Genomic DNA, 15,598 nt, shown 5'->3' with positions numbered 1-15,598 from the left:
AAAAAAAAAAAAAAAAAAAAAAGAGGGTTGCAGCATTTCAGGTGCTTATGGAAGACTAGTTTAAGGCAGGATGCAGTTGTGGGTGCTGTGTAGAAATCGGAAGAGAGGCTACAAATGGTAAAGGAAAATGATGCCAGGCTGTCCACACCAAGTGCATGCATTAAGTGCTGGCTGAACCCCTGAACCGGCTACCATGTGGTTGCAGAAAGGGCCAGGATATAATGAGGCAGGGAAAGTGTGACGCACGGCTGCTGCTGAGGCAGAGAGAGCTGGAGGGACCAAGGAAGGGGACGCAGGCCAGCGGTCCTCGGGGTGCAGACTGGGCTCAGCAGGTGGGTGGAGACAGAAAGGACCAGGGCAAGCAAAGGCATGGAGACAGGGTTGTGCACGGTCTGGTTGGAAATGTGAAACTTAAGGAAGGGCCTGGGAGCCCAAACCAAGAGAAGACATGCTGGGATGGGCAGATCAACCTCTGTGTCTGGTTATGGGCAGATGTTATGGCTCACGCGAGTACATGACTTAACTCAGCTCTCAGTTAGAGCATGGGGTCCCCCTTGCTTGACTGCTGCTGAGCTTTGGAGGACTCCAGAAGGACCTACTGAATCTCACACCAAATGGACACAGGTGCCTGAATCACAGTCCCCGCAAGTCTCCACTCTGAAAGCCTCAGATTCCTTGAGTCAATCCCAATTGTGGTGGCTACTGCCATCAGCAAGCAACCTGTGACAGGTCTCGCTGGGCAACTGTGCTAAGCCCTCCTGCAATCTAATTGCCCTCCACATCGTCACTGTCACCACCTTGCCCATGATTCACTCCTCTTCAGTTTGATTCCTTCTCTACACAGTATCAAGCGTGGGCTTTCCAAAGAGTTGTTCCTCCCACTTAAAACCCATTGATCTCTGCCGAGGTTTTAAGATAAAGTCTAGAACTTTAGCCCAACCCTGAAGGCCCTTCATAATCTGTGCCCTACCTGGCTCTCAGCTTCAACTCAAGACTCTCTTTTCCTTTTGTGCTTGGTTCCAGCCACACCCGCAGCTCTTCCTGTGTGTGACCCCTTTGCACGGAATTCCCCTCCTGTCCCCTACTTCCAGTCCCTTTCACCTCCTCAGCCTTCAAGTCCCAGACCAGGCTGAGGCCTCCCAATATACACTCTCACAACACCCTGCACTCTTGCTTTGTAACACTCACCGCAACTGTAATTTCTTAGTTATCTGTACAAGCATCACAGTAATGCCTGCTTTCCTGCTAAACTCTAAGCTCTGAAGGCAGAAAAGGGCTTGTCTTTTTCCATTGCATCGCCAGCTCTGAGCATAGCACCTGGCACAGACTACGCTCCATCAAAATTCTTGAATGAATGAGTGACTCAAAACAGAAACCCAATATTCAGACCAAATAACGTAAACAAAGAGTGGTAAGCTCAGAGCTCTGGCCCCTCCTCAGTGGCCCCTGAGATACCTCATAGAAACTGTGGCTCAGCCGGGCTCAGGGGCTCCTGCCTGTAGTCCCAGCTACTCATGAGGCTGAGGTGGGAGGACCGCTTGAGACTGGCACGTAACTGTTTAAAACCCTTTCCTTTCGGAGAAGACACTGAGGCACAGAGAGGCTAGGGGTTGGTGCAAGGCGCATGATCAGAGCCCTCCGGACACCAGCAAAGATGACCACATCCCTCCACAGGGCATCTGGTGGCAAAAAATGCTGACTCGACCGGGTTATAGGTGTGACCTCATGCATCCCCGAAACATTCAGAGAGCAGGTGGGACTTAGGTGCTGGGAGCAGGGTGGGAGAGGAGCCCCGCAAATGCAGCAGCAGGGAGGAGCTGACAGGCAAACAGGTAAGGCCCACTTTTTACCAGGTACTGCAGGGTCCCCACAAACGACGTGCAGAGACTGCTCTGATCCAGCTCCTTGGCATATCCTAGGTCAATAATTTTGTGTATTAACTGAAACAAAAGGGAGGAGGAGAAATCTGAGCATTATAAGAACACACTGTCCTTCTACAAGGATTCTGATTGCCTGCTGTTAGAGCAGAGGTATTTCTGAATTCCCAAGTACTATTAGATCCCATACTCCTAAGAGCTGCCAGATACAAAGGAGAATGCTGGCAACACGGTAGATTCAGGGCAAAAGAAAAGGCATATTGTAAAAAAGCTAGGCACGTGTCCTCCCACACTCAGCCACCCATCGTCAGAGCGAGGCTGAATGAACAGAACAGGCACCAGCCCTCAAGACAGCTAAAGCCGGACTTGAAACGGGAAGGACCGTGCCAGCCTCTTCTCAATAAAGACCCTCAGTGCTCAAATCTGAGCACCACTGAGTGTGAACTGGAAGAACGGCGAGCCCTATGGTAGTCACACCAGGCCTAGGTGCTGAGGGCAGCTGTATGGGAAGGGAGTGGGTGATCTAAGAGCTCAGTCACAGCATTCCACTCAGCTGAGCCTCTGCTCACCACCCCAGCTGAACACACAGAGTGGGGAAAGACCACAGTGTCAAGCCCATGGGGCAGTCACCACCTCTTCTGAGCCAGGTGGCCACTGAGGAGGCCACAAAGAGCTCTGGTGAAACCACAGGCTGGACCAGGCTTGGCAGCAGATGCCAGCTCCCAGTGCCTCTTCCCAGCCACATCCACAACCAACTGATTGCTGGTTTCCATTTAGCATCAAGAGGTGAGGCCCTTAAAGCAAACAAAAAAACAAAAAGTCGATTTCCAAGAAGTGCTAGTCCCAAAGGCTAGGGGTGGAGGTGGGAGGGCAAACATTATTCTCCTTATCAGATTCCTGCAACTTGAGCAACTAACAATGTGATCCATTCAAATTTGCCTCACTCTGCAAGAAAACTGTTTTGCTGAATTTTGTTTCAAATCAAAAAGCATTCCCAGAGAATCAAAGTGGAGGCAAGGAAATGCAAATACACACAGACAGGCAGAGTGCGCTCCTTTCCTCCCGGGGCACTTCCCGGCACACCCACCCGAGGCTAAGTCCCAGGGCGCCACTCACCCTCTGTTCTCCTTGCTGCAGGACGATGTTTTCTGGCTTTAGATCCCGATGGATGATTCTGTTTTCATGAAGGTACCTAAGTGCAGAGGCTGAGGGGGTGAGAAGGGGGGGATGGGTGTTTATTAAGCCAAAAAAATGCTTTCATGACAGAATCTCCTAACCTGCAAAAGATAAATGCTATGATTGCGCCACTGAACTCCAGCCTGGGCAACAGAGTGGACTCCATCTCAAAAAAAAAAAAAAAAAAAAAAAAAAAAAAAAAAAAAAAAAAAAAAAAAAAAAAAAAAAAAAAAAGATAAATGCTGCGTGTCCCTGAAATATACTCTGACTTCTCGAGCAAAACCTTAGGGTGCAGGGCAGGGGCTGTACTAAGTAAGGCTTAGACTTTCATAAAAATCTGGCTTATTTACGCAAGGCATTCTCTTCCTTGGATTCATGAGGTCACCAACTGCAGCGTAGAGCAGTGCTTCTCAAACTACCTGGACCAGCAGCAAACAAGCTTGTTCAAAATGTGAAATTCTCAGGCCCCACCTGAGACCTCTGGATTCAAGTCTCTGGGGGTGACCCTATGATCTGTGTTAACAAACTTTCCAGGTGATGCTGACGCCAATAAAGTTCAAGAAGGGAAACTTCTCTGGTCTAGAGGCTCGAAAATCTAAATTCTATAGGATGGGCAAGGGAGAAGGGCCCCTGAGGACAGAGTCATATAGTCACATGATAGACGGTCCCAGGAAGTCAGAGCCAGCTTCCAGGAAGCAGGGAGGCAGGGGAAGAGAAAAGGAACACCTCCCACATATATGGACAGCTCAGCATGGACTTACTACGTGCCCAGTTTTCTGGGAGGTTCTGTGAGGGATATAAAATAAGGGGTGTGATCCCCAACTTTAAAGAGCTCAGAATCTAGTTAGAAGGAAGCAGACTGCACAACCCTGGCTGTGGAGGCATCTGATACCAAGAGCTGCTGCTGTGAAGAGGCAACATGACGCCGTCACACGAGGAGGGACCCGCCTGCAGCTCAGACGGCAAGAAGGACGTGATTTTATCCCTGAGAGAGGCTGAATAACTTTAACAGACATCCTGGCTCACTGCACTACAAAAGAAAGAAATCAAGCAAGTAGTATTGAAAGGAGATAAAATTATTTTTATTTGGAGATGCTATGGCTGCAGCCTAGAGAGCCCAATAGACTAAAAATTGGAAAAAATTTAGCAAGTTGTCTGGAAACAAACGAGAATATACAAGTCAATAGCTTTTCTCTATGTTGGCTATATCCAGTTGCAGTGGAAAAGAAAAAAAAACCATTCACATTAGCAACAAAAACTCTAAAACACCATGGGATACATATAGCAAAAACAGTAGTGTATGTAGGAGAGCCATATGGCATAAATAGAACAGTGCAAAAAACTGAAAAGGTTCTAAAAGTTTATGGAAAAAGATACTATAAACAAAGCCAAAAGTCAAGAGAGCTGGGAAAACAGCCTAACACATACACCAAGGAGTAAAGGTAACTAACAGATAAAAAGCCCTTACAAATCAGTAAGAAAGGAACTCAGAAGGAAAATGAGGCTGGGCACAGTGGCTCATACCTGTAATCCCAACACTCTAGGAGGCCAAGGCAGGCAGATTACCTGAGGTCAGGAGTTCAGGATCAGCCTGGCCAACATGGTGAGACCCTGTCTCTACTAAAAATACAAAAAAATTAGCCGGATGTGGTGGCGTGCCCCTGTAATCCCAGCTACTTGGGAGGCTGAGGCAGGAGAACTGCTTGAACCCAGGAGCTGGAGGTTGCCGTGAGCTGACATCACAGCCACCGCACTCTAGCTTGAGAGACAAAGTGAGACTCTATCTCAAGAAAAAAAAAAAAAAGAAAAAGAAAAATGGGCAAAGAACATCAAGTGGTGACAATGCACAGAAGAAGACACACAAATGATGACAATTATATGAAAAGTTGCTTCACCTCACTGGCAGCCCAAGGATACTTACTGTATATCTTGGAATGAATAATTAGAAACAAATAGAAAGTCATTGGGAAATGGTAGAACAAAACACGGTAGTGCCACATTAGACACTACTCTCTCACAACTCTTGGGTTGATATTTTCTGACTCAGAGGGACAGTTAATGGTATGACCTGCTTTTCGTTTAAAATTTCAAAAGTCAAAAGCAGTAACACTGAGAGGCTTAACAATGAGCCCTCTCTGTGCCACTGCCACCGCTATCACCAACATACACTCTCTCTGTCCCTGTCTCTGTCTCTCTCACACACATCAAGCCACACCAAGAGGGCAGCAGCCAGGGCAAACCAAGGAGGGGAAGACCCCTGAGGCCCGGGCAGCGATCCTGTCTGCTGTCATGGGCAGGGGACTCTGTGCAAGGCAGTGGAAAAGCCTTCCACAGAAACTGAGTAAGCAAACATGCTCTGCAAAGACTCTAAGCTGAACATTTCCTGAAAACATATTTAAGAGTCAAACTGAGAGCAGAACAACTGACTTCCACCTTATTAGCGGAGCTCTAGCTCAGAACATTAGGCTATACAAGGCGAGTATCTCTTATCCAAAATACTTGGGATCAGAAGTTTTTCAGAATTTTTTTTTTTTTAGATTTTAGAATACTGGCATATTCCTAATGAGCCCAAGCTTAAACACAAAATGCATTTGTTTCATATATACCTTATATGAAACAACTGAATTTATCAAAATGATTTTATAGCCTGATGGTAATTTTATACAGTATTTTTAATAATTTTGTGCACGAAACAAAGTTTGTGTTAAGTACTTATGTGTGGAATTTTCCACTTTTGGCATCATGTCAGTGCTGAAAAACCTTCAGATTTTACAGCCCTTTGGATTTTGGACTTTTGGATTAGGGATACTCAATCTGTGGTGCCAGACCTCTCCTTACATCAGCTCTTTTAAGCCCAGCCTTCGATCGTGTGGTTCCAACATCTCATACTGTTCCTCACTTTTCATCTCCTTCCTACGTGACAGACTACATTAATTTAGGTCCAATTAATGCCTGGATGAAGTGAAAGACTCACTGCTTTCCACGTGCCTAAAACATTCTGTTTCATCTTGTTCTAAATGGTGTTAATGTTTACAGAGCAATGCTTCTCATCAGTACTTCTATTTTTGTTTTACTAGTTTTTATTAAAAATCAAAGCAAAGCATAATATAGTAAATGAAGTACAATAAATAGCTGTACTAACACAGCCTTGTAGACAGGGATGGCACTGCTGTTGGGTCTGAACTACTGGGTGGCACAGAGTTCAAGTGATAACTCAAAGTGTCTGTTAATTGATAGGTTCATGAAAGGCCATGTGATAACTCAAAGTGTCTGTTAATCGATAGGTTCATGTGTGGATATATGACAGGCTGCTGAAGAGTATCAGGACGTAAAACATAAAAGTATAGGTTAGTTTTTTCCAAAGCAGAATGTATGGAAGTTAAGATGCTGTAATTTGCCTGAGTACACATGCCCAGACTGAGACAAAGCCCCAGAGCTGGAGGCATAGTACCTCAGGGCAAAACCCAAGGTCCAAGCAGGTGTCCCCAGAGCCACCCCAGTGAAGAGGTAGAGGAGCATTCGGATCAGACCGAAGGCACCCCTCTCCACGCCACACAGATTACAGTTGTCACTAGATCTTCAGTGAGGAGAGACAGCAATTTGGTAACTCAATACTCTACTATTAATAGCTGTCTATTTTTATGCTTAAACAACTGTACAGAACAAACTTTATTCCTCATTCGGGGGTAGTCATCTATTCTCAAATACCTCTGTCAACTTAATAAAGTCCAGGTTTAAAGAATCCAACAGGGGATGGGCGCAGTGGCTCACACCTGTAACCCCAACACTTTGGGAGGCCGAGGCAGGTGGATCACCTGAGGTCAGGAGTTGGAAACCAGCCTGGCCAACATGGTAAAACCCTGTCTGTACTAAAAATGCAAAAAATTAGCTGGGGGTCGTAGTCATGCCTATTTAATTCCAGCTACATGGGAGGCTGAGGCAGGAGAATCACTTGAACCTGGGAGGCAGAGGTTGCAGTGAGCTGAGATCACGCCATTGCATTCCAGGCTGGGCAACAAGAGTAAAACTCCGTCATCTAAAAAAAAAAAAAAAAAGAATCTAACAGGTATTGTTATACAGAATTTCTTGGACTGAAATGTAAAAATTCTGATAGGCAAGATCTCTTAAATGTGCCCTGTAGAGAATAAGCTTTCAAAAAGCTTGGTTCAGTATCACTGTGCTACCTTTTACAAAACAGGACTTCAGAGCTGAAGTGAAATGAATCAAAATTGTCTTAAGCCTAGAGAATCTAACTTTGCTTAGATTCAATGGAAAATGAGATACTGAGACTAAGGAAAATACTGTTGTATCTGGAAGTTTATTAAAAATCTAAATCCCTGGCAATAGCAATAAGACATGTTTGTAAAAATTGAAAGCTACACCACAAAGCATAAAAGCCTACCAGGTAATTTCTCATGTTCCCATTACAGAGAAGAGCTGTGAGAAGCACCACACTGCAAACTGTTAAGCTATTTACAGCTACACAGTGAGGCTGGGCACAGTGGCTCACGCCTGTAATCCTAGCACTTTTGGAGGCCGAGGAAGGAGGATCCCTTGAGGCCAAGAGTTTGAGACCAGCCTAGGCAATATAGCAAGACCCTGTTTCTAAAAAAAAAATTTTTTTTAATTAGCCAGGTGTGGTGGTGCATGCCTTCATCCCAGCTATGTGGGAGACTGAAGTGAGAGGATCACTTGAGCCCAGAAGTTCAAGACTGGAGCCCGGGAGTTCAAGGCTGCAGCGACCATGATTGTGCCACTGCACTCCAGCCTGGGTAACAGAGCAAGACCCTCCCTCCAGAAAAAACACAAAAACTAAAATAAACGACACAAAGCATTTCCACAGAGTGGGTCCACATGGTGGACTTGCCACAGGAAGATAACAGCCTCCTTCTCTCACCCTCCTCCGGAGCTGTGCCCTGGTGGTCACCCCAGCCTTTTCCCAGCTCATGAGGAAGGCATAAACACATGACTGAAGAATGTGACAATCCCATGGGTCTTACTGATGAGCCACAGCTCCAAATCACAGCCCTATGTGTTTTTTTCAGATGACAAACCACAAACTGGGGAACAGATAAGAGCAGCTAGACTTCCAATGAAAAAGCATTTTTATGAGGGTGGGCTCACAAATCCCTATTACAAGTTTAGAAGGATGACTAAGTTCCCTTCGGAACATTGTTGTTTGAGCTACATTCCACAGAGAACAAGTGGAAAGATAAATGGTCCAAAAGGGTGAGGGAGAGATTAGATGGGTACAAAGACGCCTGTCACCAGCTGGTAATCCAAGTCACCAGTGAGTGGGAAGGGCAACGGATGTCCATTCCCTCTGTAAAACCCGCTGCCTAGGTCCTACTGTGCCAGCCACTTCAGCATCACTGGGCTTCCCAAACGTAACAGACTGGAAGGCCAGCTATGGACATGAGGAGAGAGATTTAGTCTGGCTAAAGGTTACTTGGCTAAAATAGCCTTTGATCAATCAGTGGGGCACCAAGGCAGTAATGCTGGGTGCTGAGGGGAAGGTGTGACATCTTCATAATTCATCCAATGAGGCTCTATCAAGTGTCCGCTACCTGCACATGATGGGAAATGTGCCACTGAATCAAAGCCTTTACCTAACTTCCTGCACAGACAGTCTGGTCAACTGTCCTCAAACTCAGAAGTCAGCCCTCACTGCCAAAGCACAGGCAGAAATCACAGAGCAGTAATGGCAATGCCAAGCATCAAAGGAGCAGAGGAGGTGACACCAGCAGAAGGACCCACAGGAGAATCCCTGTAGCCCAGGCCAGGCTGTAGTCCCCACGGAAGGGTGAGTCTGCAGCTGTGCTCGAAGGATGGGCAGGCTCGGGGTCTCTGGGAGGTGTGGGAACAGCTTCCATAAGAGGCAGTGCATGCGAGGCCAGCAGGGGACTGACAGGTGGGTTTGGAGTCCTGGATGGAAGCTGGCGTGTGGGTTCTGAGGGTCACGCCTGGAAGCTGGTGGGTGGGTTCCATGAGTCACACCCGATAGCTGGTGGGTGGGTTCCGTGGGTCATGCACAGAGGCTGGCAGGTGGGTTCCAAGAGTCACACACAGAGGTTGGTGGGTGGGTCCCATGGGTCATGCCCAGGCTGGCTGCCATGGGTGAGAGAAAGGCGTGGTGAAGGGGGTGGGCCTTTATCTAAGAGCGGAGTATGGATGGAAGTGCCCTTCCAAAACAGAAGGGTGGATTAGCACACACGGATAAGGAGGCCAGGGAGGAGGTCGCTGCGGGGATTTGCTGTGACACTGAGTCCGTGGAAGCAGCGGTCTGCAGCCTCTGCAATGTGAGGCTATGAGTAGCAGCAGGGGCCGACTCTGAGAGACCAGGTTGGACACAGACACTTGGTCCAGGACAGCGGGCAGAAAGTGGCACCATGACACAAAAGAGAGGATGGCAGGAGGGACCCCTGGCTGAGGAAAATGACCAGGGTTTCTATTGGAAGTGACTGGAAGACAGACCTGGTGGACATGGATATGGACTTTAGGATGAGTTCAAGGTTGACTTCCAGATTCTGAGAATGATATGGTGACAAAGAGGGCACAGGAACGGCTGGGCAAACAACGCTGAGGAGCAGCAGGCGGCCGGCACAGGGGCAGGGAGGGAAGGATGGACAGGCCAGCGCACGGGCAGGTGGCAGATATGAGGCACAGAGCCCATGGGAGGCAGTTAGGCCGCCAGCTGGGGGATGTCACCGTTCCGAAAGCCAGAGGTCTGGACAATGATATGGAGTTGTTAGAGGGAGACGGGGCCATAGAGAGCACTTGGAAGCCCAAACCCCTCATCCTAAAGTAGGGGAGGCTACAGCCAGGACATGCTGAGCCTCGCCTAAGGCTCTAGAGCTGTAAAGTGGAGCCAGGACTGAGGGCCAGCTGTCTTCTCTCTCATCATTACTGTGTTTATTAACCTGGTTCCCTATGCTTTCCAACAAGCTTTATGTGCAAACGATCTGGGGTCAGGTCGTCATCTTTTGTTATAATCAACACTTCGGTCAGACGGATGTGTTTGACAGAACCAGTCCGAAGATCCACAACACTAGGCAGAGCGACCGATGTGTGATTCCTGGAATGGAGCTCTCTTCCCCAAAGCCAAGTGCTTTCTCTGAAACCCTCTGCTCTTTAATGGTGATGTCCTGGATGCCTGCTAGGAGCAGGTCCAGTAGGAACAGAGGTGGGGCTCATAGAAGGAAGCACGGACAGCAACAGAGGGTGGGTTCCTGAAGGCTTGGAGCATGGGATGGTCTCACCACAGCCGACTGAGCAGCCACCTGCAGAATCCAGGAGGGCTGATTCCAATCTAAGATCTGATAAGGCCCATGCCTACCCAACAGGGCCACAGCCCACGGCAGCAGATAGTGCAGCAGCCTGCCCCACAAACTTGAGAGCTCAGAATTTTGCACCTCCGTTGACAAAAGAAAACGCACGCCAATGTTTTCCAAAGGATAATGAGCAAGACTATTTAAATAGAGTCCACTCACATATAACTTCCTTGAGCTATTTTAGGGACACATTATGTGGCAGTCCACATCATTTTCAGCTGCTCCACACCTGTCTCTAGTCACCTAACAGCATGGAGCAACGGTCTGGCGGGCGACTCCTGGCCAGGATGCAGGGGGCTCACCTCTGTGCTTGCCAGATATCTGCTCATTTCTTTCTTTCTTTTTTTTTTTTTTGGAGATGGGAGTCTTGCTCTGTTGCCCAGGCTGGAGTGCAATGGCACGATCTCAGCTAACTGCAACCTCTGCCTCCAGAGTTCAAGTGATTCTCATGCCTCAGCCTCCTGAATAGCTGGACTATAGGTGCATGCCCCCATGCCTGGCTAATTTTTGTATTTTTAGTAGAGATGGGGTTTTATCATGTTGGCCAGGCTGGTCTCAAACTCTTGGCCTCAGGTGATTCACCCGCCTCGGCCTCTCACAGTGCTGGGATTCCAGGCGTGAGCCGTCACACCTGGTCATCTTCTCATTTCTCTCTGGCACTCTGCAGCATCTTCTTGGGCAACGTAAAGTTCAGTGGAAAAATCCTATCCATGTCTGTTATCTTGACACTGTTCTGAATGGGTGTCTCTGGGAGGTTAGTGGCGCAGAAGAGAGTTATAAGCCAACAGGTTTAACCCAGAAGACCAGGCAATTAACCCGGACCCAGTGGTCAAGGGTGTGGCTCTGCCACTTATCTGAAGTCAACCTGGCAGAGAACAGCAGTGGCAACTCCAACAAAGGAAATGTGGGGCCAGCGCTTGGAACAAACTGGAACAAAATATGCTCAGGAAATGTTCCAAAATACAAAAGAGTTATGTTAGATGAACTCTGGCTCAGCTACCAGATCCTTGCAAAAATAAATTTAATGGATTTAGTACACAAATCAAAAACAGGGATGAAAGTAAAACATGAGCTCATCAGCAGCCTCAACCACAAAACCAGGAGTGCACTGTACCCAAAAGGTGGTGGAGATGGAAACAGGCCTGAGGAAGGCCAGCCGCTTCCAGGATGGGACTCTCAGAAGGCACCCACCCGTGTGTTCCCTGGATCCAGCCTCAGGTCATGCCCTAAAGGAGGCACTGAGCGTTTCCAAAAGGGGAGGCCAAAAATCAAAATCCAGAGCGGGAAGGAAATGAGCAAGGAACTAAAGACTTGCTGAGTGCACATTCCGCAGGAACAGAGCATTGTGCTTGGAGCTTTATTTATATCTCCTCATTTGATTCCACAACAATTCTAACAAGGTGAGCAAGGCTCCCATTTTACCGCTAATAAAAGGGTGTTAAGTAATGTGCCCACGGTCACACTGCTAATAAGCAGAGGAGCTAGTATGGGACCTAGAGTTGTTCATGATGTGTGGACATCTGATGTGTTTAAAAAAAAAAAAAAGGGCTGGGCAAGGTGGCTCATGCCTATAATCCCAGCACTTTGGGAGGCCAAGGTGGGTAGATCAAGAGGTCAGGAGTTCAAAACCAGCCTGGTCAAGATGTTGAAACCCTGTCTCTAGTAAAAATACAAAAATTAGCTGGGCGAGGTGGCAGGTACCTGTAATCCCAGCTGCTCAGGAGGCTGAGGCAGGAGAATTGCTTGAACCTGGGCCCCGGGTAGATGTTGCAATGAGCTGAAATTGTGCCACTGCACTCCAGCCTGGGCAAGAGAGTGAGACTCCATCTCAAAAAAAAAAAAAAAAAAAAAAATTGGTCCTTACTTATTTTAATTTCCTTTAGGATTTATTTTATTCATTTGACAATTTTTTTTTTCTGAGATGTAATTTCCCTCTTGTTGCCCAGGCTGGAGTGCAATGGCGCAATCTCGGCTCACCGCAACCTCCTCCTCCAAGGTTCAAGTGATTCTCTTGCCTCAGCCTCCTGAGTAGCTGGGATTACAGGCATGTGGCCCTATGCCAGGCGAATTCTGTATTTTTAGTAGACACAGGGGTTTCACCATGTTGGCCAGGCTGGTTTTGAACTCCTGACATCAGGTGATCCGCTCACATCGGCCTCCCAAAGTGCTGGGATTACAGGCGTGAGCCACCTTGCCTAGCCCTCATTTGACAAATACTTATAGAGAAGCTGATATACACTAGGTACTGCTGTTCTAGATGCTGGAGATACAGCAGGGACTGAAGTTTATGCCCTTAAGAAGTTTACCTGGGCATGGAGTAGGCTGGGCGTGGTGGCTCATGCCTGTTAATCCCAGCACTTTGGGAGGCCGAAGTAGGCGGATCACATGAGGCCAGGAGTTCGAGACTAGCCTGGCTAACATGGTGAAACCCTGTTTCTACTAAAAATACAAAAAATTAGCCAGGTGTGGTGGCACATGCCTGTAATGCCAGCTTCACAGGAGGCTGAGGCAGGAGAACTGCTTGAACCTGGGAAGTGGAGGTTGCGGTGAGCCAAGATCACGCCATTGCACTGCAGCCTGGGTAACAAGAGCAAAACTCCATCTCAAAAAAAAAAAAAAGTTTAACTGTAGTGTACTAGTTAGTAGCTCAAAGTTGAATTATTTCCAACTCAGGGTCACAGAGAGGAAAAACAGAGAATCAGCAACCTACAGAATTTAATATTCATCTGCCTATGTATAGGAGACCTGCAGCACATAAGCACTTGAGAACCCGCCTGTTTTCATTATTCTAATTTACAAGTAACTTAAATATATACACACACGCAATTTAAATAAAATAATATAAAAACTACCACACAAGCTGGGCACAGTGGCTCATGCCTGTAATCCCAGCACTTTGGGAGGCTGAGACGGTCAGATCACGAGGTCAAGAGATCGAGACCATCCTGACCAACATGGTGAAACCCCATCTCTACTAAAATACAAAAATTAGCTGGCGTGGTGGCGCATGCCTGTAGTCCCAGTTACTCGGGAGGCTGAGGCAGGAGAATTGCTTGAACCTGGGAGGCAGAGGTTGCAGTAAGCCGAGATTGTGCCACTGCACTCCAGCCTGGTGCCTGGCAACAGAGCGAGACTCTGTCTCAAAAAAAAAAAACAAACAAAAAAAAACTACCACACAAGTCAATGGTAAGTGCATTCAAAGTGGACCCAGACCAAAAGAATATGTAACCAGAGTGCTCACTTTGGCAGCACATATGCTAAAATTGGAACGATACAGAGAAGATTAGCATGGCCCCTGCGCAAGGATGACACACAAATTCGCATAGCATTCCATATTTTAAAAAAAAAACAAAAAAAAAAGAATATGTAACCAGAGATGTTCTGTGAATATCAGTAGGGAAGCACCTGCAGAATAAACAACCACATGAGGAAGCCAAGAGTTACGTGCACTTATGCCAATAATTTAAAGACTTTTGGCCAGGTGCTGTGGCTCATGTCTGTAATCCTAACACTTTGGAAGGCTGAGGTAGCGGATCACTTGAGGTCAAGCGTTGGAGACCATCCTGGCCAACATGGTGAAACCCTGTCTCTGCTAAAAATACAACAATTCGCTGGGTGTGGTGGCATGCGCTGGTAAACCCAGTACTTGGGAGGCTGGGGGAGGAGAATCGCTTGGACCCGGGAGGTAGAGGTTGCTGTGAGCCGAGGTCACCCACTACACTCCAGCCTGGGCAACAGAGCGAGACACTGTCTCAAAAAAAAAAAAAAACAAAAAAAACTTTCTTAATAACTACCTGCTAAAGTCATCAATAGTCTAAAGAGTGAAAGAAAAATATCTGGGAAAAAAACATCCAAGAAAAATAACTTGAAAAAACCCTAACCAAAGAGAAACAAAATAAAAGTTGCCCATGAAAAGCAAGAGAATATTCCCCAACCTGCTAACCTGCCTTCAACAGAGAACAAATAAAGAATCTGGCCACTGAGATAAAAGATGCAATCAAGTAAGCCTCCAAGCAAAACGTGGATGGGTGAGCCTTGGGTCAGGGTGTCAAGAAAACAAGGGGAATTTCTAACTGATGGATTAGATGCTCTAGGTAGACAGAGGAGACTCATGCAGGCCATGCACAGAGTGTCCCTTTGGGCCAGCACTGGGTGCCCATTCGAGTCAAATAAAACTGGTGTAATGTCAACTTATCCTCTATGTGAACTCTACCCAAAGGGATGAAGACACAGCACAGAGCGAGATGGGAATTTTATATGTCAGACTATTTTGATCTTAATCTTAAATATGTCATTGCTTGACTTTCCCCCTTCCTTTCCTTCTTGCTTCTCCTCTGTCCAAAGCAGCAGTCAGGAAGAGACCAGACCCACACTAGCAAGACAAAGTGTTGGACCATGGACCCTTCCAGGCCCCAGCTTAGAGAACACAGCTTTACAAATGAGGGAGAATGTTAACATCTGGCAAACCGAGGGGAAGGGTATGGGAGTTTCACTGTACTACTCTTTAAACTTTTCTATATATTTGAGAATATTCCAGAAAAAACTTGAGCAAACAAAAGAAAAAATATATACAGCTCTGAAAGGTTGAGGTAGGGGAGGGATGAAAACGGCATCAATTCTCCAAATCTGGTCTAAGATAAATTCTCAATAACTCTAAACCTTAGACCCAACTATCAACTTGCACCAACAACCTTGGAGATTATTTTCTAAAAAAACAAAAAAGCCCTGAGCAAGTCCCTCTCCCTTGTGACGTCTGTTTCCCTAGGCTGGGCCAGGTGCTGACCTTCAGCACCCACCCCTCAGTCCCCTCCTGAGTGGGTGCCAGGGTCTAGGAGGTTCCACTGGCCTCTGCAGGCTGAGGTCACTCTTCCCCATGAATGGCCAGCTTGGCATTCTCAGAGGGTGCCACAGACGCCTTCATCTGGGAACACCAACAGTACCCAAGGGATTAAACAAGGACAGTTTTTCCTACGCCTCTGGCTAGCAAAGAACTGCCAACATGGGAGTGGAACAATTCATTGCCAAGGGACAAAACTCATTCGAATGACAGCGTATTCCAGCACTGGCCATTCCAGGAAAGTGGGGAGGGGAGCTTCATAATGGGAAAGGAAATCTGTTATTCCCTATACATCATAATTCACTTGATGAGTTAGTCAGGAAGGAAGGGAAACCTATTTGAGTGCAGCGTCTGGCTGGCTGGCTCCTTGTTGACCT

The 15,598-nt window shown here is 47.1% G+C and overlaps 1 protein-coding gene and 1 non-coding gene across 4 annotated transcripts in view; one reads left to right on the top strand and one right to left on the bottom strand.

Annotated features, from left to right (window-relative positions):
* Positions 1-15,598, bottom strand: part of IKBKB (inhibitor of nuclear factor kappa B kinase subunit beta) — a 63,030-nt gene that overhangs the window by 25,099 nt on the left and 22,333 nt on the right. For all 3 annotated transcript variants that reach the window (XM_017545946.2, XM_017545948.2, XM_037744757.1), the window contains exons 6-7: positions 2,994-3,082; positions 1,851-1,940 (exon numbers count right to left, since the gene is read on the bottom strand). In XM_017545946.2, coding sequence (XP_017401435.1) covers positions 1,851-1,940; positions 2,994-3,082 — 179 coding nt within the window. The remainder of the gene's footprint in view (positions 1-1,850; positions 1,941-2,993; positions 3,083-15,598) is intronic.
* LOC119473782 lies at positions 13,618-13,724 on the top strand. Its single transcript, XR_005203005.1, has one exon. It is a non-coding gene; the product is annotated as a U6 spliceosomal RNA (small nuclear RNA).

This window comes from Cebus imitator, unplaced genomic scaffold, assembly GCF_001604975.1.
Source record: "Cebus imitator isolate Cc_AM_T3 unplaced genomic scaffold, Cebus_imitator-1.0 Scaffold183, whole genome shotgun sequence".
In the NCBI taxonomy this organism is placed as follows: Eukaryota; Metazoa; Chordata; class Mammalia; order Primates; family Cebidae; genus Cebus; species Cebus imitator.
This window is presented reverse-complemented; position numbering and strand designations above follow the sequence as displayed.